This window comes from Vicia villosa, linkage group LG6 (assembly GCF_029867415.1).
Source record: "Vicia villosa cultivar HV-30 ecotype Madison, WI linkage group LG6, Vvil1.0, whole genome shotgun sequence".
In the NCBI taxonomy this organism is placed as follows: Eukaryota; Viridiplantae; Streptophyta; class Magnoliopsida; order Fabales; family Fabaceae; genus Vicia; species Vicia villosa.
In genome coordinates, this window is record NC_081185.1 from 154,286,829 (window position 1) to 154,310,113 (window position 23,285).

Below are 23,285 nucleotides of genomic sequence, written 5' to 3' on the forward strand. Positions count from 1 at the left end.
CCCCCAAACTAGAGAGACCAAAAGTGCATTTAAGTCTGGATATTAATTTACAATTTTTAAAAAATATTTGGAGTAAATTTTAGAATTTTGAAAAATATAAAAATTAATTTTTAAAATTTAAAAGGTTAATAAAAATTAATTTGACATTCATATTATATAGAATAAGAGAGAAATTTCGATATTTTTTAATAATATTTAAAAAATTTAAACTTAACTTATACAAAATATTTCATGATTTTTTATCATTTAAAAAATTCTCTAAAATATTTTTTAAACAATAAAATTACATAGAACAAACTAAGTTCACTTAATCATGTAAATGTAATGCATATGAAATATTATTGAAGTAAAGCATATTCTTACTTTCAACATAGAATGGTACATCAACTTGAAACATAAATAACTAAATGTAAACTAATTGCTAACTAAGATAAAACAAAAGTAACACAATAACTACTTTCTATTGAGATTCATATCCTTTTGTCTATAGTTAATTTTGAAAAAAATGCAAATATATTGTGTAGAGACCTGAAGTTTCATCTTCATCCAACACAAAAAGTACCTCTTAAAATCTAAGGTATTTTATGGATCAACTATCTAAATATAGAAAAAATATTGATGACCTAATTGTAAAATCTAATGAATTTTGGATGTTTAAGAGATTGGTTTGATATCTCTGCTCCTCATGAAACCTAAAAACTGATCAGGCAGTTCTTCCAAAAGAGCTTGCACAACAGAGATTTGTCCTCCTGTCAAAAACACAAACTTAATCGTAAGAATTGAACTATGAAGCACGGACATAGACATGTACAACGGACATGACCCTGACACGTCGACAACAGTAATCATATGAAAAAATAAATAAATTAAATGTAATCACAAGCATCGGTGTACTAACACAGACATGCCATTTTTTAGAGGGGTGGGTGCTTCAGAGGAATTGAAAGATTATATTAGACAAGTTATCTAGAGAAGCAACCGATACTCACTTTGAACTTCTCTCATTGGGACAAACTGCACTATATCTCGCGCCGCTACACGACCGGTAGAACTTCTTAAACGTGGTCCACTATCAGCATCCAATACCTGAAATAATTAATTAACCTATAAGTACACGTAACTAGTCTAAATTTAACTATAGAGAAAGTTAAAAAGTAGTTAGACCTCCATTCCGGAGAAATCAGCGCCTCCAACGCCAACTATAAGTATCGATAGAGGAAGATCAGATGCGTTAACCACAGCATTTATTGATTCTTGAAGATCCGTAACAATTCCGTCCTATATAAGAACATCATGAACATTTTTTATTGGTATTGCAGAACGATCTTATAATTAGAAACAAAGGGAGTATATTTCTCACCGTTATGATAAGCAATACATAGTATTTAGTGCTGTTATACGATGAAAGGGACTCTGTAGCCATCTGTGCAGCCGTGTTGATAACCGGGCCGAATAAAGTTGGTCCTGATAGTCTGACTGTATGTAAAGCACTAGAATAAGCATCCATTATGCCTTCAACTCCTGCCACCTAAACACATTCAAAAATTATATCTTAATATTCTAGCAAGTTCATGATGAATTAACTGTATATTTTTCTTCTACCTTATCTAGTGAATAATAGAGAAAGAATCGAAAAATAAAACGGCTAGAGTTACTCACCTCAGAGCTACCTGGAGGTCCTCCATTCAGGTTAAAACAGTGAGATACTGCACCACTTTGTACAGTTCCTCCAAATCCCCAAGCAGGAAACATCTTATCAGAATCATAGAACTGAATAACTTCTCCAACCTCCATTATAGCCTGCACAACTTTTCTATGTTCATTAACCAACACATTGGTAGCAAAGAATCTTAATGTTCAGGATTTCGTGGACGAGTACGAATCTTACCTTTTGGTATGCGTTTAGCCGACCTGATGCATTGATGTAATGCAAAGAATCTGGCTGTTGAGGATTTCCATTGGAAGCTGGAAATTTTTTTGAAGCACTTAACAAACTATAAACATGAAACTAGTACTGATCACCTTAGTAAATAAAACAATTGAGACATACCAGTGAAGTCTATTGCAACCATGAAGTTGAGTTCAAATCCACTAGATATGTAATCAATAAAGCTGAATTGTTCCCTTTCAATATAGTGATCCACAAAGAGTTGACCCTTTAAAATCTATAATGATGAAATAATTCTGTCAAATGTGAGTTTTTAAGCATTTCATAACCAAACTTTGAAGCTTCAACGAATGAAGTTCAAATCTAATAAAGAGACAGTCGTAAAATTTGCACCTTATCTTGTCCACGGCGTTTCGATGGCACAAGAAAATTTGCACCTTTCCTCTCATTAAATAGCTTTTCAAGGTCTGCAATCGACTTATGCATTTTACTGATGGCAACAAAATTTGATGTCACATTTTTTTACATCTATGAAATATAAACTAGACATTGAAAAGCCTAAAGAAGTTTAGGCTCAACAAAACTTATAAACAACTATAGTTAACTCGGAATTACCCGATAAATGAATGACTGCCACTCCTATTGAAGTCAAAACACTCAATAAGTAATGGAGTCTCCTGCATAGAAGTAGTTGAAAATTTTCAAAACTTGGTTAGCATCTCCTTACACTAGAAAATAATTAAAAATGGATTTAATTGAGATATGTATGATTTAACATGAGATATGTTGTGTCCAAAGATGGCAAACTTACTTTACTTCCAAATTGTTGGAAATTAAGAGAAACTGGTTTCCATTTTGGATTTAAGTTGTTGTCTATGACTTCAGTCTTGCAAATAGGAATAGAACCTCCGGTTTCAACCAATCTTGATACCCTTAGAAAAGGATCCTACACAAGAAAAAACAAGATGAAAAGTTTTAAAATATTGATATGAATTAAACTAAATCATAAATAAATATGTAGCAGAGTATTGAATTTGTACACTTTTGGAAAAAACGTCTTTGTTATCCAAGCGAGTACAACGGAAGCTAATCTGAACAACATTCCTTGAAGCAACGGTCTCCTCAGCATGAATGGTAACTGTTCCTAGATTTCTTTGAACAATACTCTCTCTTTTGCCTTGAAGCTTTAAGGTTAAACTCCGGTTTTGTTTGGTCACTATCTGTTTCATAAAAGAATATGAAATATTGGATAATATATATTAAAATTGTACCGCCAAATCAACATGGTTATTATCAATTGAAACTGACCTCTGATAAATTGCAACTCGCTTCTCCAATGAAATCTTGATCTTTCAGTTTTAGTGTCTGCAACAAAAAACAATTGTAAAACATGAGCCCTCGCTCCAAAGTGACATTTAGATATTGTAAAACTCAATGTACAACTTGCAAATGTCTTCCTCCTGGATCAGGCATGAACCAACTCACCACACTAATCGCATAAGCAAAATCCAACCTAGTGTGTGCTAAATAAACTATTTTCTAATATCATCTTGTGATTTTACTCGATGGAAAGACTTGTAAGTTTGCCAAATAAACTAGTTTCTCAAATGTTTTTATTTTCTCATTCATAATTTGGATCTATAAACTAGTTTCTCAAATGTTTTTATTTTCTCATTTATAATTTGGATCTAATTTTTAATCTATAAGTACCTCTTGAACAAATGATAGAATTCTCGTAGAATCAACAACGACAATAAAATTTTGATATTGCAGAGAAAAATGTTAGGAAGAGACAAATTAGGAAGTACGACATCTATTAGAGGTACAAGATCTTTTATCTTTAGTCAAGGTAATAGCTAAATCATTTAGATCACTGTCACAAATATCAATATTCTGAGAATCCGCAATATAAAAATCATTTTCAATAATTACCTCTGATTTAAATAATTTAACTTGCTTGTGTGATTGGTCGAGTTTAATTTTTTCTTGATCCACTATACCTAGTTCCAATTTTGATTCTGAATTTGATGACTCCTAAAAAACAGAAGGAAATGGAAATACCAAGAACATAAATAGATTATTCTAAAGTTGAATTAAGAATAAGACTCAAAATAGATGACCACCAAAATCAAAAACAAGAGTAAGAGAAAGAACATAAATAAGTATTTTACGAAAACTATGATCAAGGATACATAACTCAAGTTTAGAGTCGGAGTCATTCATGTTATCCTCCAAAGAGTAAAATAAGACTTATTTTTGTAAAATGTGACACATTCAGAGCATAATCTTTTTAAGAACAAGAGGAAATACAAATTTGTGCAAAATATAGGCGAATTAAATTTACGAGTCATTCCACGAAGTTTAAAAAAGAGTGATCGAACGAAAGTTAAAATAGAGTCTCAAATTACTGAGAATCAATTTGGTTTTATGCCTGGGAGGTCGACCATGGAAGAGAACTATCTATTACGATGTATGATAAAGCATTATCGGATGGACTAACAAGATTTCACCTAATTTTCATTGACTTCGGGAAGGCGAATTATAGAGTGCCTAGAGAGGAAGGCCATAGAAAAGAAACGGGTTAGGATTGTCTATATTCGAGCAATCCAAGATATGTATGAAGGGGGTATCAACTAGTGTGTGGACACAAGGTGGAGAGACGTGCGATTTCCCCATTTCAATAGGATTGCACCAAGGTTTAACTCTAAGCCCCTACCTTTTTATCTTAATTTGGGATGTACTCACGGAACACATCCAAGAGGTAGCACCAAGAAGTATGCTTTTTGCAGATGATACAATCCAACTTAGTGAGTTGAAGGAGGATTTAAGTTAGAGGTTGAGACCAGACTTAGAAATGCATGACTATCGCTTAAGCAGAAGTAAGACGAAGTATATGGAATGTAAGTTCAGCAAAGAGAGAAGCGTTTTTAACCTAGTGATAAAAGTTGGTGACCATATCATCCCACAAGTCACATGATTTAAATATCTTGGGTCCATAATACAAAATGATGGAGAAATAAGAGGATGTAAACAATCGAATTTCAAGTTAGGTGGATGAAATGGAGGAGAGCCTCAAGGGTTTTATGTGACACAAAAGTACCTCTCAAGCTTAAGGGAAAATTGCATCGGATAGCGATAAGACCTGCTATGTTGTACAGGACTAAATGTTGGGTGATTAAAAATCAACACGAGAATAAAGTAAGTGCAATAGAGATGAGGAGTTGTGTTGGATGTGTTGTAGGACTAGACAGGATAAGATTAGAAACGACAATATTAGAGAGTGTTGAGATATGACCTATAGTAGAAAAGATGGTGTAAAATAAATTTAGATGGTTTGGGCATGTAGGGAGAAGAGATGTAGATTCTATTGTAAGAAGAATAGATCGAATGGAGATGAGTTAAACAATTAGACGCAGATAAAGACCTAAAAAGGAACTATTAAAAAAACCTCATGATTAACAAATTGGATAAAAGCATGGTATTGGATATCACTTAGTAGGATAAAGCTTGATTGTTATTATATGTATAATCATAATGAGAGAACAAACAAAAATTTCATTACGAATTAATAGCAATACAAAAAGTAGCTATTATAATCTCACCAAAATAGTGGTTAAACTCTATTTTTGTTTTCTCAAAAAGTTTTTTCTCCATCCCTAAAAATAAAACAAAGTATGATTTTTATAACAAATTAATGTAACAAATAAATTATTATAGTTTAAGGAGAGTTTTTCTCCTCCTTTTTCTATCCAATTCCTAAAAGTTCTCTCGTATTCACTCATTGCTTTTACTATTTTTATTATTATTATTTTCTCTCCTCCTAAAAAGGAAAATCCATCAATCTCCTTCCTTATGACTTAGGTGGATGACTCCAACAGTCCTAACTCTTTTGCAAAACTCATTTGTCTTTAGATAAAAATTTGGTCATCATATTTGAACAATTGGCTTCCATATGAATTTTTTCAAGTTCTGAGTGCTTGGATTCCAATATATCATGTATCTTGTGATATCTCACATCAATGTGCTTTGTTTAACCTTGAATGAAAATTCAAATTCTTGTCTAACAGGATTAGGTCTTAACTATTACAATGCACGGCATGCTTATGTTGTTCTTTCCCTAACTCATGGAAGAATCACTTTTACAACGAACTGTGTCTCCGTGATAGACATAGCAAAACATTTTTATAGTTTTGTAGTAGATTATAATATTTAATCTTTCTGTTCATCAAATTTCAAATATCATCTGAACTTGGTGTCAGAATTATTCTCTTTATTTTGCAAAAGGTTGGTACAAATAATTGCATTAGGATGTCCTTCATTTTCCTCTTTTTTATATTTTTTAGCTCATCTATACTTCATTCTCTCTAATCCTAGAGGGAAATATCCATTACTAAAGGATTGCAAAGTCTGTAGCTATAAAGGTAAATTAAACATAGGGAAGGTGTAAAAGGTTGCAAAGTAGGATGGCGATGAACAACAAACTACTATTATAGTATAAAAAGAAAAGAAACAATTGACCATAACTAGGATTTATGCAGAAACAAAACCTCTAATATATTTTAATATTATATCATAGTTAATTTGTTTAAATTTAATGGACCTGTTTAAGAGACAAACTACTATAATATGAGAATAACTATAAATATTATAATATACAATCGATTCCTTACCTTAGTGGAAACGCCATGATATGTTGTGTCAATGTCATACACATGAAATCTAAAAGAAAGCAAAATGAGGAAGAAGGAGTTATATATAAATCAAGTCCGAAAGAAGTATGTTATATACATAAAAAAGTTACACATGAAGAGTAGCTTACAGAAGTGGTTGCACAATCTCGAAATGAAATGCAATATTAATTTTTTCTATCCATTCTGGATTCAAACAATTGGTTATAACTTCAGTTCGTCCTAATTCTTCCAATTTGCCATCTCCTTTCTTTGCATATACAACAAGCATAGGATCACTCTAAAACAAAACAAAAACATCGTTAGAAAGAATTATTTTTAAAGTGGATTTTGAGAAGAGTAATGACTCTATATATCATGCATTGTTATGTATATGAAAATTAAAATACCTTTGATGTAATGTCCATATCAAGTAAGTCAGATGCTGAAAAAGATAACTGCAGAAAAGATTAGAAGACCATAAGTAATTCTCCAACTTGTTCAGGTTACAACAAAAACAAATACTTGTATATTTGAAATATATAAATCTAAAGAAAAAAGGAATAAAACAAATGAAATTGTTAGTTATTGGTGTGAAATTTATTATTAAGTATTCATAAATTTCTATTTCAATGAAGTTAAAAACAATACTGATTATATTGTTTCTTGTTGTTGTTTGAATTTTTTTGGGTACTTTTTTTTTTTTGGGTACTTGTTGTTGCAATTTTATGTATAAAAACTTTCTAATTTGTAGATACATTTATTTTTATTATTTCACACGAACAAATTTTAAATAATAATATAACCTATATATAAATATACTAACAAATAACTATAACAATGAGTTTAAACTCTATTTTAACACTTTGGCTGATGCCTCATAAAATTTAATTTTTTAATTATATTTCTTTTTTCTCTTCTTTTTCTTTATAATGGTAAATTGTAATAAGAAAATTTCTAATTTGATATTTAAGATGACATTTTAGAAAATCTAACTATGACACCATATTTCAATTTTGATTTTTAATAATATACTTACTGATAAAAATAATAATATAGACTATCAAGTTTAAATTACCAAAAGATTGATAAATTTATAATTTAATCTAAAACACAAAATATAATATGATTATATCAATAAAAAAATTATTCGTATGTACGATATGATATTTAATGTAGGTCAGTTTGTTAAACAAAATTATTTCATAGTAGATTAAAAAGTTAAACATAATTACTAAATAAGTTTTTAATTTTTAAACTTAACATTCTTTATTTAGAAAAAAAAAAAAAACTGACCTAAATCTATGATACAAAATTTACCTTCAGCCTATTTTCACCCTTCCCCTCTAAAGGTACAAAATTTCATTAATAAAATATTGAGGAATTTAATTATTCAATTTAAAATAGAGAGAATATTATTTTATGTTTCATTTATCATTGTATTAGTTCAAATGTCTAATTTAGTAAATTAAATTGGGATGTAATCAATTGAACTAAATAAAGTATGATCTGGTCTATAATTTTTTTTTTGTCTATCATTCATATAGTTGATAATTTTATTTTTTAAATTAAAATATCATTATAAATGTTTGCAGAATGTGTCTAATGTAGATTACTATGATAATAATAATAATAGAGTTTAGTACACTAAAAAATGAATTTTATAATAATGAACAATATTATTCATATTACACCTCCAACGTTTGGAAACACAGGTGGTAATTTTTTTTTTTTATAAAAATAAAAAGTAATCTTTTGTCTGCATGATACTGCGTCAATATGCTCCTTTAAAATTGTCCTTTTCTTTTTACCAAAAAAAAAAATCTCTTTTTTACAGCTACATCTATATTCTATCCTAAATCCTATACAAAATGAAATGTTTAAGAGCGTTTAAATTTTTTTTTAATTTTGTCAAAATAACAAACTTATTATTAAAAATAAAATAAATAAAAAAAGAAAAAGACACGATGGAAAATACGTAAATTGCACTTTTTTTTATTTAAAAATCATAATTTCTTTATAATAACTGATCAGTCTCTAGTAACTGATCCCACACACAAAATCAGGATCATCAAACATTCAGCAAAAAACTTCACATTCACAGAATCAATCAACTACTAGTTCTAACAACGGAAATCATAAAATTCACCATGAAACTTCACATTCATAGAATCAATCAACTACTAGTTCTAGCAACGGAAAACATAAAATCATAAAATCAAATTAGTGTAAAATTGAAATTTGAGACGATGAATTGAAAGTGAATATAAATTCCAAAAACAGATCGTAAACTGAGATAGATTGGGGGAAATTGAACGAACGAACCTCAATTCTGGTGAACAATGGCTGAAAACCCTGAGATGTATAGAAGAAATCAACAGCGTCATTGTTGTTGTTCGTTGCTTTCTGATTAACACCACCAACTGCTTCCTTCGCTCCTTTCACGTCTGAGAAACAACCTCCCATTTTAAACCCTAATTTCCTTCTTTTCCAATCTCAGATAGAATACAACTCTCACTCACTCTTCAATCGATACAAATACAACAAGCCTTTTGTTTCTTTTTTCGGTTTATATATTACTCTACTTTATTTCATCTTAATAATAATATTGTTATTATTAATAAGATAAAATTGTTTTATTTTCCATGAAAACCGGTCTTACTTTACCAAATAACAAATTAACGACTTAATCTCTTGATTAGTTTCTGATGCAGCAGGTGTTTTGTTAAACTCAATAACAAGAATAAATTTGTAGTAGTAACTCGGAAGGTGCTTGTAAAATCAGTATTTATTCACCATTATTATTATATCTATATATTCATCATTATTAGACTCTTTCACGTGAAGACTATATGACTTATGGCACAAGAAAAGAAAGCTCTGTCTATAAATAAAATGTGGAAACAAGAGAAAGGAAAAGTCTCATACCATATTAGTTCCTAGGAGTAATTTCTCTGTGATTATGAAAAGTAAACCACGAAATTCCTATGGACAGTTTTGGTCATCCCAATGCCCCCATTTTAATTCATTTTGTTCCTTATTTAAATATATTTTGACATTTTTTTTATTGGCAATAGATGCATAATATTAATATGGTACTAAATTAGAATAATAATAAAATATAACAGGGTCATCTTAACTTTTTTGAGATATGGGTAGATTAGTCAAGGTTTAACTAGACATAGTAATAAATAGAGACCCTATTTTTTTTAAAGGTTTAACAATATCAAATATTTTATGAGGCTATGTCTAATCACAATTTAAATGGGAAAATTTTGAAGCTTTGTGCAGTAGCTCGTTTTGCACACCCTCAAAGACAGGCATGAGATTAAAAATAGTATCTTGACAGTGTAAAATAGTTTTATAATAATATTTAAAAGAAATTCATTCTTCTGTCATGACATGCATTAAATTAAAAATATTTTACACCCTTAATATATGAATATTAATTTTATAATTTATTTTATTATTGTTGATATATATATATATATATATATATATATATATATATATATATATATATATATATATATATATATATATATATTATGAGTATATGGTGTAATACACTTAACACAGAGACATGAAACATAACTGTTGACTTTTTCGCGTTTATAAAAGATGCAATGCCCGCATGTCCGCCTCATAATAAAGCGTGTAAATAATAATTGCATTAGAACAATGTAAAGAATATATTTTGTGCAGTCAGATTAATTGTAGAGTTTAATAGTTAGTTGTAAAAATAACTGAAATGCATTATTTTATCAGGGTTGAATCACTTTGGCTGAAAAGTAAATTATATAAATCACAATGTATTATATTTAATAATTAAATTACATTTATTGAAAAGAGAAAGATCAGGTGTAATGTTTTGCCGAGCTTATTTTAAAAACAAATAAAACCCTTTTCTTTTTGAACACAATATCTTTTTAAACACAGATTTTCAAAAAGGTTTCTATGGAGTACCACAGATATGAGGGGTGCTTAAAACCTTACTCTTGTATAATCAAGACCGTACCTAAGATCTCTTTTTTTTTTTTTTTGTTTTGCTTTTGCTTTAATTAAAAACTTCTTTTTGGGTTTATTTCGCTCTTCTCCCATTTTTCTTGGAAACAATAAAGTGCGGTGGCGACTTTCACTGAAATAACGAGTCAAGTCAATTCAATGACTTCGATCTCAAATTTTCCGCCTCTACAAAGTGGTCGCATATGAACTAAATTTATCGGAATCCTATGTTTCATGTCTCATTGTTCAAAAAGGCTATCAGTGACTATGTTGAGAAGAAATGGCTTCCTCTAGAATTGGCCAGTGAGAGTGTTGAATAGGTGGAGACTACAAAAAGTTGGAAATTAGGGCGGTTTAAGAAGTACTATTATGGCGGTTTCAACAGCCATAATAATTAATAAAAAATGTCGTTTTACAAGAATGCCATAAATTTGACTTCCGCAAAGTAAAAAAACGGTTGTTTTACACCAACTGCCAGTCAAACCGTCGTAAGAAACTTGGTATAAACCTCTTGTATCACTTTAGTGGGAAATGAAAAGCAAAATATAATAAGAAAATTTCTTTAGCCACCTCCCTATGGGGGTCACCCCCAGCGAAAATCCCAAAATACCCCTGCTTTGGAAATGAACTTCCGAAGCGCTTTTTTTTTAAAAAAAATTTCCATAATTCGGAAGTGCATCTCCGAAAACACCTCATGGGGGGTGTCTTCGGAGATGAACTTCCGAAAACACCTCATGGGGGGTGAATTCGGAAGTTCATTTCCGAATTATGCAGAAACTGTGTTTTTTTTTTTTATGTTTTATCTAAAACAGTCTCGCATTTTAATTAAACGTAAACACCAAATAAAATAAGCAATAGATAAACTGAAAATACTAATATGATAAATAAACAAAAAAAATACTAATCCGATGAAAATAATATATACAAACCGAAACAAATAAAAAATAGTGTGCTAAAGATACAATCCGAAAACAAAAAATAAATAAACCCGACCACTACTAGGTGTGCCTAACCCTCTCACCCTGGGCCCTCCTCTGCCGCCTGTACCCCGCTGCACGGCCCGCATCAGTGACGATCATCTCCATCACGGTGACTGCATCTGGACCGCCCTGATGAACGACACCTCGATCCAACGCGTCCCGCCCAAGCATCTCTATCCACTGGCAGATCGGCAGGAGATCAATGGCGTGGTCATCCTCGGCCTGCTGGTTCTCCAGGATCTCCTCATGTGCTGGCCTAGGAGCGCCGGGAACGTCGGGTCCCAGCAGAGGATGGGACACCCGCTAGAACCATGTGACGTACCCCTCCTCACTGTGCCAATCCTGTGTGACCCGAGTGAGACGGTACTCATGCGGTACCACATGAAGCTGCCAGTCCTCCCATATGGTAGTGAGCTGCACTCGGGTCACTGTGTCGGGAGCTGCCTCAAAGGGTGACCTGGGTATCCGCTGCACGAATCCAAACTGACGCATGCACCGCTCAGGGAGATACCGGACCATGATGCCGGTCCCGCATGCCAACCAGCCTGAATATACTGCAATGCCGTCAAAGGGGACAATCTGAGCGTAGTCGCTGAACGGCCTCCATGTGACGTCGTCATGCATCGTGCGGTCCAAGTACAGACGGTATGGTCCCACTGCATCGTTCCCCCTCTGGAGAGCGTATTTGGCGGCCCTGGGCATGGCGTCCACGTACGCATGATCAATGTGAAAGTCGTGGATGCGGGAGAAGTAGGAGATGATCCAGCTCTTAAACAGAAACACGATAATGTATTAAAAATAAATACGAAACATAAATAAATAAATAAATACGATAATGTATTAAAATAAAACGTACCGTAAGCAGTGTGCAGGATCCGACCAACTGCCTCGTCCACCAGTTGGAGGCCTCATTCAGCTTCTGGTAGAGATATGCCAGAGTAGCTGACCCCCAGTTCCACTGGTGAACGGTATCCAGGTCCATGAAATAGCAGAGGTAGGTCATGTCGACGTACCTTGCACTCTTGTCCACAAAGCAAGCAGCGCCTACCACATGCATGTACCAGCACCGGAGAGCGCAGCTGCGGTGATACTGTGTGAATAGCTCGTCACCCTCACCCTCAGCCTCGGCAGCCGCGTCCAGGTGGTGCTCAAAATAAGTGCTCAGTGTGGTGAACCGGACATGAGGCCCAGATGTCGTGACGCACTCAAAGTGAGCAACCTCGTGCTCCATGCCCAAATAGAGCGTCATCCACTCAATGGCCTCGACCCTCTGGATCCGGGAGTGGTGCAACAGTGGCCCCCTAATAGGCAGGTGGAGAAGACACTGCACGTCGTGCAAGGTGATCGTCATCTCCCCAACCGGCATGTGGAAAGAGGACGTCTCCTTGTGCCAGCGCTCCACAAATGCCCCCTGCATGCCGGTGCTGATGGTGGTGTAACCCGTCATGCAGAGCACGCAAAGCCCTGAACCTCGCACATGGTCGTTAAACCACTCAGCTGTTGGTTTAAACAGACTAAATATCTTCTGAGCGTGGTTCACCATTTTCAACGACTCTCGCTCCTGTTGAAAAAAAAACAAATAAACGACATATATTAAATAAGCGACATATATTAAATAAGCGACAAATAAACGGTTAAACTATAAAAAATGGTGACAATTAAACGGTTAAATTAAAAAAAATACCTCTCCCTCCCAGATCCGCCGAGCGACGTGATCGTGGTAGTGAATCAGCACAGAGGTGTCAAAGGGCCCTCCGGCTCGTGGTATGGCACTGGCACCTCCTCCTCCTGCTCCTCCTCCTCCTCCTCTCGCTGGCAGGAAGAAGATACTCGAGCCAGCCGACTCCTAGATCCAGATGAAGAGGTACCCTCTCCCACGTCCTCGGGTACTCGCACACGGCGTCCCCGGCCCCGCCCCCGTCCCTGTGTCGACGCCAGCTGCGCCGCCGCCCGCTCGCGTCTAGCCGACGCAGTGACTTACCACGAGCCGGAGGGGGGTACCGGAAGTTGACCCTCCAGCCGGGGAGGATGATGAGCAGGAGGACGGCTATCCGAGAGGGCCCTTTGATACTTCCGTGCTGATTCACTACCACGATCACGTCGCTCGGCGGATCTGGGAGGGAGAGGTATTTCTTTTAATTTAACCGTTTATTTGTCACCATTTTTTATAATTTAACCGTTTATTTGTCGCTTATTTAATATATGTCGCTTATTTGTTTTTTTTGTAACAGGAGAGAGAGCCGCTGAAAATGGTGAACCATGCCTGCAAGATTTTCAGTCTGTTTAAACCAGCAGCTGAGTGGTTTAACGACCATGTGCGAGGTTCAGGGCTTTGCGTGCTCTGCATGACGGGTTACACCACCATCAGCACCGGCATGCAGGGGGCATTTGTGGAGCGCTGGCACAAGGAGACGTCCTCTTTCCACTTGACGGTTGGGGAGATGACGATCACCTTGCACGACGTGCAGTGTCTTCTCCACCTGCCGATTAGGGGGCCACTGTTGCACCACTCCCGGATCCAGAGGGTCGAGGCCATTGAGTGGATGACGCTCTATTTGGGCATGGAGCACGAGGTTGCTCACTTTGAGTGCGTCACGACTTCTGGGCCTCATGTCCGGTTCACCACACTGAGCACTTATTTTGAGCACCATCTGGACGCGGCTTCCGAGGCTGAGGGTGAGGGTGACGAGCTGTTCACACACTATCACCGCGGCTGCGCTCTCCGGTGCTGGTACATGCATGTGGTAGGCGCTGCATGCTTTGTGGATAAGAGTGCCAGGTACGTCGACGTGACCTACCTCCGCTACTTCATGGACATGGATACCGTTCACCAGTGGAACTGGGGGGCAGCTACTCTGACATACCTCTACCAGAAGCTGAATGAGGCCTCCAACTAGAGGACGAGGCAGTTGGTCGGATCCTGCACACTACTTACGGTATGTTTTATTTTAACATATTATCGTATTTATTTATTTATGTTTCGTATTTATTTTTAATACATTATCGTGTTTCTGTTTCAGAGCTGGATCATCTCCTACTTCTCCCGCATCCACGGCTTCCACATCGATCCTGCGTACGTGGACGCCATGCCCAGGGCCGCCAAATACGCTCTCCAGAGGGGGAACGATGCAGTGGGACCATACCGTCTGTACTTGGACCGCACGATGCACGACGACGTCACCTGGAGGCCGTTCGTCGACTACGCTCAGATTGTCCACTTTGACGGCATTGCTCTATATTCAGGCTGGTTGGCATGCGGGACCGGCATCATGGTCCGGTATCTCCCTGAGCGGTGCATGCGTCAGTTCGGATTCGTGCAGCTGATACCCAGGTCACCCTTTGAGGCTGCTCCCGACACAGTGACCCGAGTGCAGCTCACTGCCATATGGGAGGACTGGCAGCATCATGTGGTACCGCAGGAGTACCGTCTCACTCGGGTCACACAGGATTGGCACAGTGAGGAGGGGTACGTCACATGGTTCTAGCGGGTGTCCCATCCTCTGCTGGGACCCGACGTTCCCGGCGCTCCTAGGCCAGCACATGAGGAGATCCTGGAGAACCAGCAGGCCGAGGATGACCACGCCATTGATCTCATGCCGATCTGCCAGCGGATAGAGATGCTTGGGCGGGACGCGTTGGATCGAGGTGTCATTCATCAGGGCGGTCCAGATGCAGTCGCCGTGATGGAGATGATCGTCACTGATGCGGGCCGTGCGGCGGGGTACAGGCGGCAGAGGAGGGCCCAGGGTGAGAGGGTTAGGCACACCCAGTAGTGGTCGGGTTTATTTATTTTTTGTTTTCGGATTGTATCTTTAGCACACTATTTTTATTTGTTTCGGTTTGTATATATTATTTTAATCGGATTAGTATTTTTTTTTGTTTATTTATCATATTAGTATTTTCAGTTTATCTATTGCTTATTTTATTTGGCGTTTACGTTTAATTTAAAGGCGAGTCTGTTTTAGATAAAACATAAAAAAAAAAACACAGTTTCTGCATAATTCGGAAATGAACTTCCGAATTCACCCCCCATGAGGTGTTTTCGGAAGTTCATCTCCGAAGACACCCCCATGAGGTGTTTTCGGAGATGCACTTCCGAATTATGGAAATTTTTTTAAAAAAAAAGCGCTTCGGAAGTTCATTTCCGAAGCAGAAGTATTTTGGGATTTTCGCTGGGGGTGACTCCCATAGGGAGATGGTTAAAGAAATTTTTATGGGTTTTTCTTTTTTAATTAGGGTGACTTGTTTTTTTTAAACCATCAGAAAGAAAAAGAAGGAAAAAAAATCTCGCTAAATTAATTTCACTTTATTAAAAAAATAGGATTAACATTACGTCATTTACACAAACTTTTGTAGTATTTTGATCTTGGCGCACATAGATATCACTGAAGAAAGGTAAGGCCTATTGTAAGAAAGGTCTATGAGGGAAAGAATAAGAGAGTTACGGGTAAAGTTGAGGTGGCGGTATGAGATGGAATAAGTTTCTTCTTATATAGAGGGGAGTGGAGAGTGTGGGTGGGGGCTTTAGGAATAGAGTTAGTTACAACTTGCAATGGACAAAGGACTTCCATTCTTTGTAAGAGCTTTGCTCTTGGCAGTATAAGAATATTTATTCCTAACCGGGTTTATCAATAATCAGGACAAACAAAAGGTTCTAGGTATTAAAAAACCTAAAAATCCTTCTATAAAAGGAAGATGGCTAAACAGACTCAGTTACACACAATTCTAACCTAAAACTTTCACACTTGTGATAGTCACAGACCTGTGAAGCACGGGTACTCCGTTTTAGGTAAAGTATCGGTACCGGGTACCGGTACGCGTACGGTATACGTATCGTACGCACCGAAGCCGTACCAATTTTTTTATTTTTTATTTTGCTTTGATACACCAACCGGTACACATTTGGTACACGTACCCAAAAAAAATTATTTTTTTCGGTTTTAAATTTTTTTGGATAACATAATTGTAAAAATTAGGTTAGTTATTTATTCTATATATAAATAAAAAACTGAAAGAAAAATTAAGAAATAGGCTATTGAAAAGAAATTTGAGCACATATGGATTCATTCACTCATTGAAAAGGAATAGGCTCAATCCAAAAAGAGCTGAGGATTTAGTTTTTGTTCATACAAATCTTCGTCTTCTTTCAAGAAAGAGTAAGATTTATAATGAAGGAGTAACAAAAATGTGGGATATTGGTGGAAATGAATTGGATCTATTTGATTGGAGCTGATATTCTTGAAATTGATACTCTTTCTTTCAATGAACCTGAACTAAAAGCTGCATTCATTGGAGAAGAAAATATTGATATTCAACGATGATTTTATAATTAATACTTTTAAGTGTGATTTATTTAAGCAAATTATTTTTTAATTTTTTAATTTTATCGTTATTTAAATAATATAATTATTTAGTTATTTTTATAATTGTATTTTTAAAACATTATACTAACGTACCCGTACCTTAATTTTTCTAAAAATGTTGTACCTCGTATCAGTACCCGTATCGGGTACTGGATACGTACCGGTACCTATGCAACGCAGTCACAGACATAGTCATCGGAGTGTTTGTATGTATCATCCCTCCTCTTGTTGTCGGCCCAGAGCTGAAGTTTCTATTAGATTACGGTTCACCTCCAGCGCGTGAATAAGGTCTTTTTACCATATCAAGTGGTAAAAGTAGAACTATTTGCAGCCAATGCCATATTATAATATTGAAAGAAAACATTTATAATTTCAACAATGAATGGTATATACACATAGGGAGAAAGAAAGATCAACTTGAAACTGAATCAAATAACTAAATGTAAACCAGAAGCTAACTAACATAAAATAGAAGTATCATTTTTAACTACTTTCTAACTTCTATAATCAAGACTGCTACATCTTTGAAGATTCATGCTTCTATTTACAATTCATTTGAATGAAAAAAGTAAATATATTGTGTGAGACCAAGCAATTCGTCTTCACCCAACACAAAAAAGTACTACTTCAAATCTAAGGTTGGCTGTCTCTAATTGTAAAATCTATTGAGTAGAGGATGCAACATGAGGGAAATAGGAAGTGAGTGGTTTCACATCTCTACTCCGCATGAGAGTTAAAAATTGATTAGGTAGTTCCTCCAAAAGAGCTTGCACAACAGAGATTTGTCCAGCTGTCAAAAACACAAGAATACGGTTCGATTAAATAAAATGAATAAAAATTAGATGACATGTTGACAATATAGAATATAAAATATAAAAGAGTAACAAATGTTATGTTTGTATTTTAACCTTAAACTGGATGACACAAGGATTAGTGTCAATAAAACAAAAACAACAAAATAATTACTAAGGATTGAAAGACTATTGGCATTCATTTTGTCTCCAACTTGAGTTTCTAATTCCTTTGGATGTTGGTACTGTCACATGTAACGCTTCAGTAATTTGAATATGAAGTTCAAAAACTAGTACTTACAGTGTACTTCTCTCATGGGGACAAACTGCACTAAATCTCGTGTAGCTACACGGCCAGTAGAACTTTCTAAGCGACGTCCATTATCAGCATCAAGTATCTGTAATAATTAACCAAAGTTTGCGTTATTAATACTCTCAGATAACAGGGCATAGCATCGAGCCGAGCTAAAGAAAAGAACAACATGCAAGGATATAAAGTAGACCTCCATGCTCGTGAAATCAGCGTTTCCAACACCAACTATAAGAATTGACAAGGGAAGATCAGATGCATTAACCACAGCATTTATTGATTCTTGAAGATCTGTAACAACTCCATCCTATGAGAAAATCACGGACATTTGATTAGTTAGTTTTAAGGATTTAATTCGTATGCACTGAAGTAATCATACACATATGCACGAGAAAACAGCATAAAGGATAAAAACCAATTTATTATCTTTCTCACCGTTATGATAAGCAATACAAAGTATTTAGTGCTGTTATACGATGAAAGGGACTCGGCAGCCATATGTGCAGCCATGTTGATTACTGGACCAAATAAAGTTGGTCCTGATAGGCGGACTGTGTGTAAAGCACTAGCATAAGCCTCCATTATGCCTTCAACTCCTACCACCTAAACACATAGGAAGACTATATTATCTTATCTCTTTTTAAAGAATGTATCAAGTTCACGATCAATGCGCAAGAAAAGAAGGTAAGTGCCCATAATTTGTAGCCATATTGTTATTATGATTTGCTACAAAAATTGACTTCATTCTCAAACTCATCATTCATATGATCAATATTCTATATCAATGTTATTATTATTAGAATCAATGAATGAGGTAAAACGGAGTTTATTAAAGAAAAATTAACAATAGTTTTCCACCTTTCCAAGAATTATCTAGAATCATTGCTTTGCGGCACAAGTTTCTATCTTCTACTATAAGCAACAGACAGAATTTCTCACCTCAGAGCTAGCTAGATTCCCATTCAGATTAAAACAGTGAGATACGGTGCCACCGGGTATCTTTCCTCCAAATCCCCAAGCAGGAAACCGCTTATCAGAATCATAAAATTGAATAACTTCTCCAACTTCCATTATAGCCTACATAAATTTTACCTTGTTCATTAGGCCAGACAATGGATAAAAAGATGTAAGGGTAATTATCGGATAAAATATCCGGAACAATATATGATCATAGTTAAATCTTGAACGTGGTTAATTCCATTATGTTTCACAAGTTTACCTTTTGATATGAATTTAGCTGACCGGATCCACTGATGTAATGCAAAGAATCTGGCTGTTGAGGATTTCCATTGGAAGCTGAACAAATATCAAAGCACTTAACAAACTACAAAAATGAAACTAGTACTAATCACCTTAGGCAGTAGAACAATGGAAACTTACCAGTGAAATCTACTGCAACCATGAAGTTTAGCTCAAATCCACTAGATATGTAATCAATAAAGCTGAATTGTTCCTTTTCACAATATTGATCCACAAAGAGTTGACCCTTGAGAACCTAAAGTGAAGAAATTATACCAAGTGTGAGGTTAAGTAGAAATCAGAGCCAAAATGTAATTCAAATTCAACTGCATGGATCAATGAACACCTTCTCTTGTCCATGGTGTTTGGATGGCATAACAAAATTGGCACCTTTCTTCTCTTGGTATAACTTTTCCAAATCTGCTATTGATTTCTGCATTTTACTGTTGTCAAATGTCAACAAACTTCGATGTCACTATTTTGCATGTATGAAGTATTAACTAGAAAATGAAAAGCCTAAAAAAGTTTAGGCTTGGCAAAAATAAAACAAATATTATTCGACATTTACCCGATCAGTACATGATTGCCACTACTATTGAAATCAAAACACTCTATAACCAATGGATTATCCTGCATGGAAAAGATAATTTAAAAAATGTCAGAGTAATCTATATGATAATGATGTACCATCCGACATGTTGTGCAAAAAAATTGAAAGCTTACTTTACTTCCAAATTGCTGGACACTAAGACAAAGTGGTTTCCATTTCGGGTTTAAGTTGTTATCTATAACTTCAGTCTTGCAAATAGGAACAGAACCTCCAGTTTCAACCACTCTTGATATTCTTAGAAAAGGATCCTACACAAGAAAAAACAAGATGACAAGTTTTAAGAACTTGTCTATGAATGAAACTAAATCATAAATAAATATGTAGCAGGGTATTAAATATATGTACACTTTTAGAAAATCTGTCTTTGTTATCCAAGTGAGAACAATGAAATATAATCTCAACAGCACTCTTTGCAGCAATAGTCTCCTCAGCATGAATGGTAATCGCCCCTTGATTTCTTTGACTATGGTTCTCGCTTTTGTTTTGAAGCTTTAAGGTTAAACTCTTGCTTGGTTTGGTCACTATCTGGTCCATAGCACACACACACACAAACACAAGAGATACCAATGTTACACAAAGTCCAAAACCTTAATGCTGCATGCTACAGAGTTAGCAAGCAGCTATAATTAAGCTGACCAGATCCATGTGTGTGTTTGTAACTTTATATGTATGCAATATTTATCTACACCAACATAGAAATTTCAATAATGAGAAACATTTAAGACTGTGCAGTTCTAAGAAATTTCATTCGTCAAGCACTTGTTTTAAAATAATTTTCAAAACCATGAAAAACATGTCTCATAAAGTTCTCTCTTATCAAAGTTTGAATGAAAAGGTTTTTAATATTAAAATAAGCTAGTTCAATAAAAAACTAAAGAAAATGTCATATTACAACATCAAGTGGGCCACTCAAAAAAGTTGTACATTATTGAAGCTGGCTAATATGTATAAGTCAATAGTCTATTATAGTTTTGGAAAGAAAGAAGTAATAAAAAATAATGGCTTAATTCTTTAGGATAGGATTGAAACATGGGTGAGTAATAACAAATTGAATTACTGTGATGGATAATAATATATCACTGACCTCTGATAAAGTGCAAGTAGCCTCTCCAAGGAAATCTTGTTCATTCAGTTTCAGTGTCTTGGTGGGAACACCATGATATGTTGTGTCAATGTCATATACATGAAATACAAGTGGTTGCACAGTCTCAAAATGAAAAGCAATATTAATTTTTTCTATCCATTCTGGATTCAGAGAATTCATTATGACTTCCGTGCGTCCCAATTCTTCCAATTTTCCATCTCCTTTCTTTGCATATACCACAACCATAGGATCACTCTGAAATAAAATTAAAATACATGACAAGTAAATAAATAAGAAACATTCCATACATAGCATATGCATTGTTATGTATAGGAAAATTACCTTTGATGCAATGTCCAGATCAAGTAAGTTACATGCTGAAAGAGATAACTGCAACAAAAGATTAGAAAATCAAATTTGTGTCACATGTTCAACATGAACAGAAACCCTATCGATAAGACCATAAGAGTGATGATGATGAATAGTACCTGAAGTTGCGTAAACAATGGCTGAAAACCTTGAGCGGTGTAGAAGAAATCAACAGCGTCATTGTCATTGCTTGTTGAGGATTGTTGAGCTCCCACAGCTTGTTTAGCTCCTTTCATGTCTGAGAAACACGCTCCCATTATAAACCCTAATTTGATGGATTTCTTATTAACGACGATAACGTTTTTTTCTTTGACGAACTGCAAAATCCCTTTGATTCTTGAAGATTATAATAACACACGAATGTCAATGAACAATACGCGTGCAGTTGTTGATTCTATCCAATTTAAATTACTCGGAAAATCGATATCTATTAATTGATTATTCTGATACAATGAATAAGTCTATATCGATTAGGTGCGTAGGACTCTGTAAAACTTGACGGAGAAGAAAGCAGTGGGTATAAACCTCGAAACAACTCTCACTTACTGAAATAAGGAAAACCCAAAAGAAAAGAAAAACTGCTGTGTGCAAATTTACCTAAAATAAAGCCGCGTTAAATACTGGAAGAATTATGAAAATTCGTTATTGTTACATTACAATTTACATGTAGTACGAGACTTATATATTTAATAACAATAATTAATTAATTTAATTAATAAGTTAGTTGGATTTAGAATGACTAACTAATTTAACTATATATTTAATATCTAGTATTTATTATTTATTACACTTCGAACTTAAAAAAATTATTGAAAAATTAATTAAAAAAAACACTGAAACAACATCAGTTACAAAAACAAATTTTTGCTTGATCATTTTTTTTTAGAGATAGAAAATAAAATGTCAATAAAATTAAAGGTGTGTTTGGTTTTTCCAAAAATGTGTGATTGGCTTTTAATGCTTTTTGGTTTGCGGTGGTTTGGATTATTTGGAAAGAGTAAAATAAACGTATTTTTCTTAATAAAGTAAGGCAATTGTAGGTGTTATTTGAAAGAGTAAAGGTTCATTCATTTTGATGGTTAAAGTCGAAATATGTTACTTTTGATTATGATTATCAGATATGAAAGTTTAATCTTTTATCTTGCTTATCAACGGTTATGTAGACAGTTTTTTTTCTTATTTATTCATAATTTTGGATTTTTTTTTGTCATTTTCGATATATATTGTGATGTATTTATTTGTTAGAGTGAAGACCCATTTTGGTCCCTCACAAATATTACACGAGTCAAATTAGTCCCTCACAAAAAAATTGACCCAACTTAATCCCTTACAAAATTTAACCGGATCATATTAGTCCTTCTGCTAATATTTTTCTCAAATCTGTTATTTCCTACTTCTAAACCGGTTCTTTTCATACTTTTAAACCGTGACTGGACTGACACGTTAATTTTTATTTATTTTTTGAATACTAAATTAATTTCATTTTAAACAGTTATCAATGAATAATATCAAAAAAGCCAAAATTGTTTCTTATAAAGTAATTTTTAACAAATTTTATACATAAATTTTTACCTATGAGGTCTGAAATCCAAGTCCCTCAAGTTAAATAATTTTCACTTTACAACTATACAAATCAATTTCTATCGTCAATAAAGTGACTATCATTTGTAACTAGAAAAATCAATTTCTATTGTTAGTAAAGTGACTATTATTTACAACAAGACAAATCAATTTTTATTTTTAATAAAGTGACTATCATTTACAACTAGTCAAATCAATTTCTATTGTTAGTAAAGTGACTATCATTTACAACTAGATAAATCAATTTCTATTGTTAATAAAGTGATTATCATTTACAACTAGACAAATCAATTTTCACGGTTAGTAAAGTGATTATCAATAACAACTAGACAAATCAATTTCTATTGTTAGTAAAATGACTATCATTTACAAATAGACAAATCAATTGCTATTGTATT

The 23,285-nt window shown here is 34.5% G+C and overlaps 2 protein-coding genes across 2 annotated transcripts; both read right to left on the reverse strand.

Moving 5' to 3' along the window:
• Positions 1-603: 603 nt before the first annotated feature.
• LOC131612845 (protein BONZAI 3-like) lies at positions 604-9,081 on the reverse strand. Its single transcript, XM_058884596.1, has 16 exons — positions 8,881-9,081; positions 6,966-7,013; positions 6,708-6,856; positions 6,559-6,607; positions 3,197-3,253; positions 2,929-3,108; positions 2,700-2,834; positions 2,504-2,565; positions 2,282-2,378; positions 2,051-2,165; positions 1,889-1,965; positions 1,660-1,800; positions 1,361-1,528; positions 1,165-1,278; positions 990-1,086; positions 604-749 (listed from the first exon to the last, which is right to left on the reverse strand). The coding sequence occupies exons 1-16, from the start codon at positions 9,019-9,021 to the stop codon at positions 655-657; spliced, it is 1,725 nt and encodes a 574-aa protein (XP_058740579.1). The 5' UTR covers positions 9,022-9,081; the 3' UTR covers positions 604-654.
• An 8,315-nt stretch (positions 9,082-17,396) lies between these two features.
• On the reverse strand, positions 17,397-21,915 carry LOC131612846 (protein BONZAI 3-like). The gene is made up of 14 exons (XM_058884598.1): positions 21,426-21,915; positions 21,280-21,327; positions 20,938-21,192; positions 20,199-20,378; positions 19,967-20,101; positions 19,812-19,873; positions 19,590-19,686; positions 19,385-19,499; positions 19,224-19,300; positions 18,944-19,081; positions 18,440-18,607; positions 18,198-18,311; positions 17,996-18,092; positions 17,397-17,693 (listed from the first exon to the last, which is right to left on the reverse strand). Exons 1-14 carry the CDS (start codon positions 21,561-21,563, stop codon positions 17,566-17,568), a joined length of 1,752 nt encoding a protein of 583 aa, XP_058740581.1. The 5' UTR covers positions 21,564-21,915; the 3' UTR covers positions 17,397-17,565.
• Positions 21,916-23,285: the final 1,370 nt, after the last annotated feature.

Bases quoted from the DNA above. Each gene is read 5' to 3' on its own strand.
- LOC131612845 (XM_058884596.1), bottom strand. From the start codon at position 9,021: ATGGGAGGTTGTTTCTCAGACGTGAAAGGAGCGAAGGAAGCAGTTGGT. The intron at 3,254-6,558 runs GTAAGGAATCGA...TTTTTGTTGCAG, and splicing joins ATCATGGCGTTTCCACTAAG to ACACTAAAACTGAAAGATCA. The intron at 1,087-1,164 runs GTCTAACTACTT...TAATTATTTCAG, and splicing joins CTGATTTCTCCGGAATGGAG to GTATTGGATGCTGATAGTGG.
- LOC131612846 (XM_058884598.1), bottom strand. From the start codon at position 21,563: ATGGGAGCGTGTTTCTCAGACATGAAAGGAGCTAAACAAGCTGTGGGA. The intron at 19,500-19,589 runs GTGTTCATTGAT...TCTTCACTTTAG, and splicing joins AACACCATGGACAAGAGAAG to GTTCTCAAGGGTCAACTCTT. The intron at 17,694-17,995 runs GTAAGTACTAGT...TGTTTTTGACAG, and splicing joins CCCCATGAGAGAAGTACACT to CTGGACAAATCTCTGTTGTG.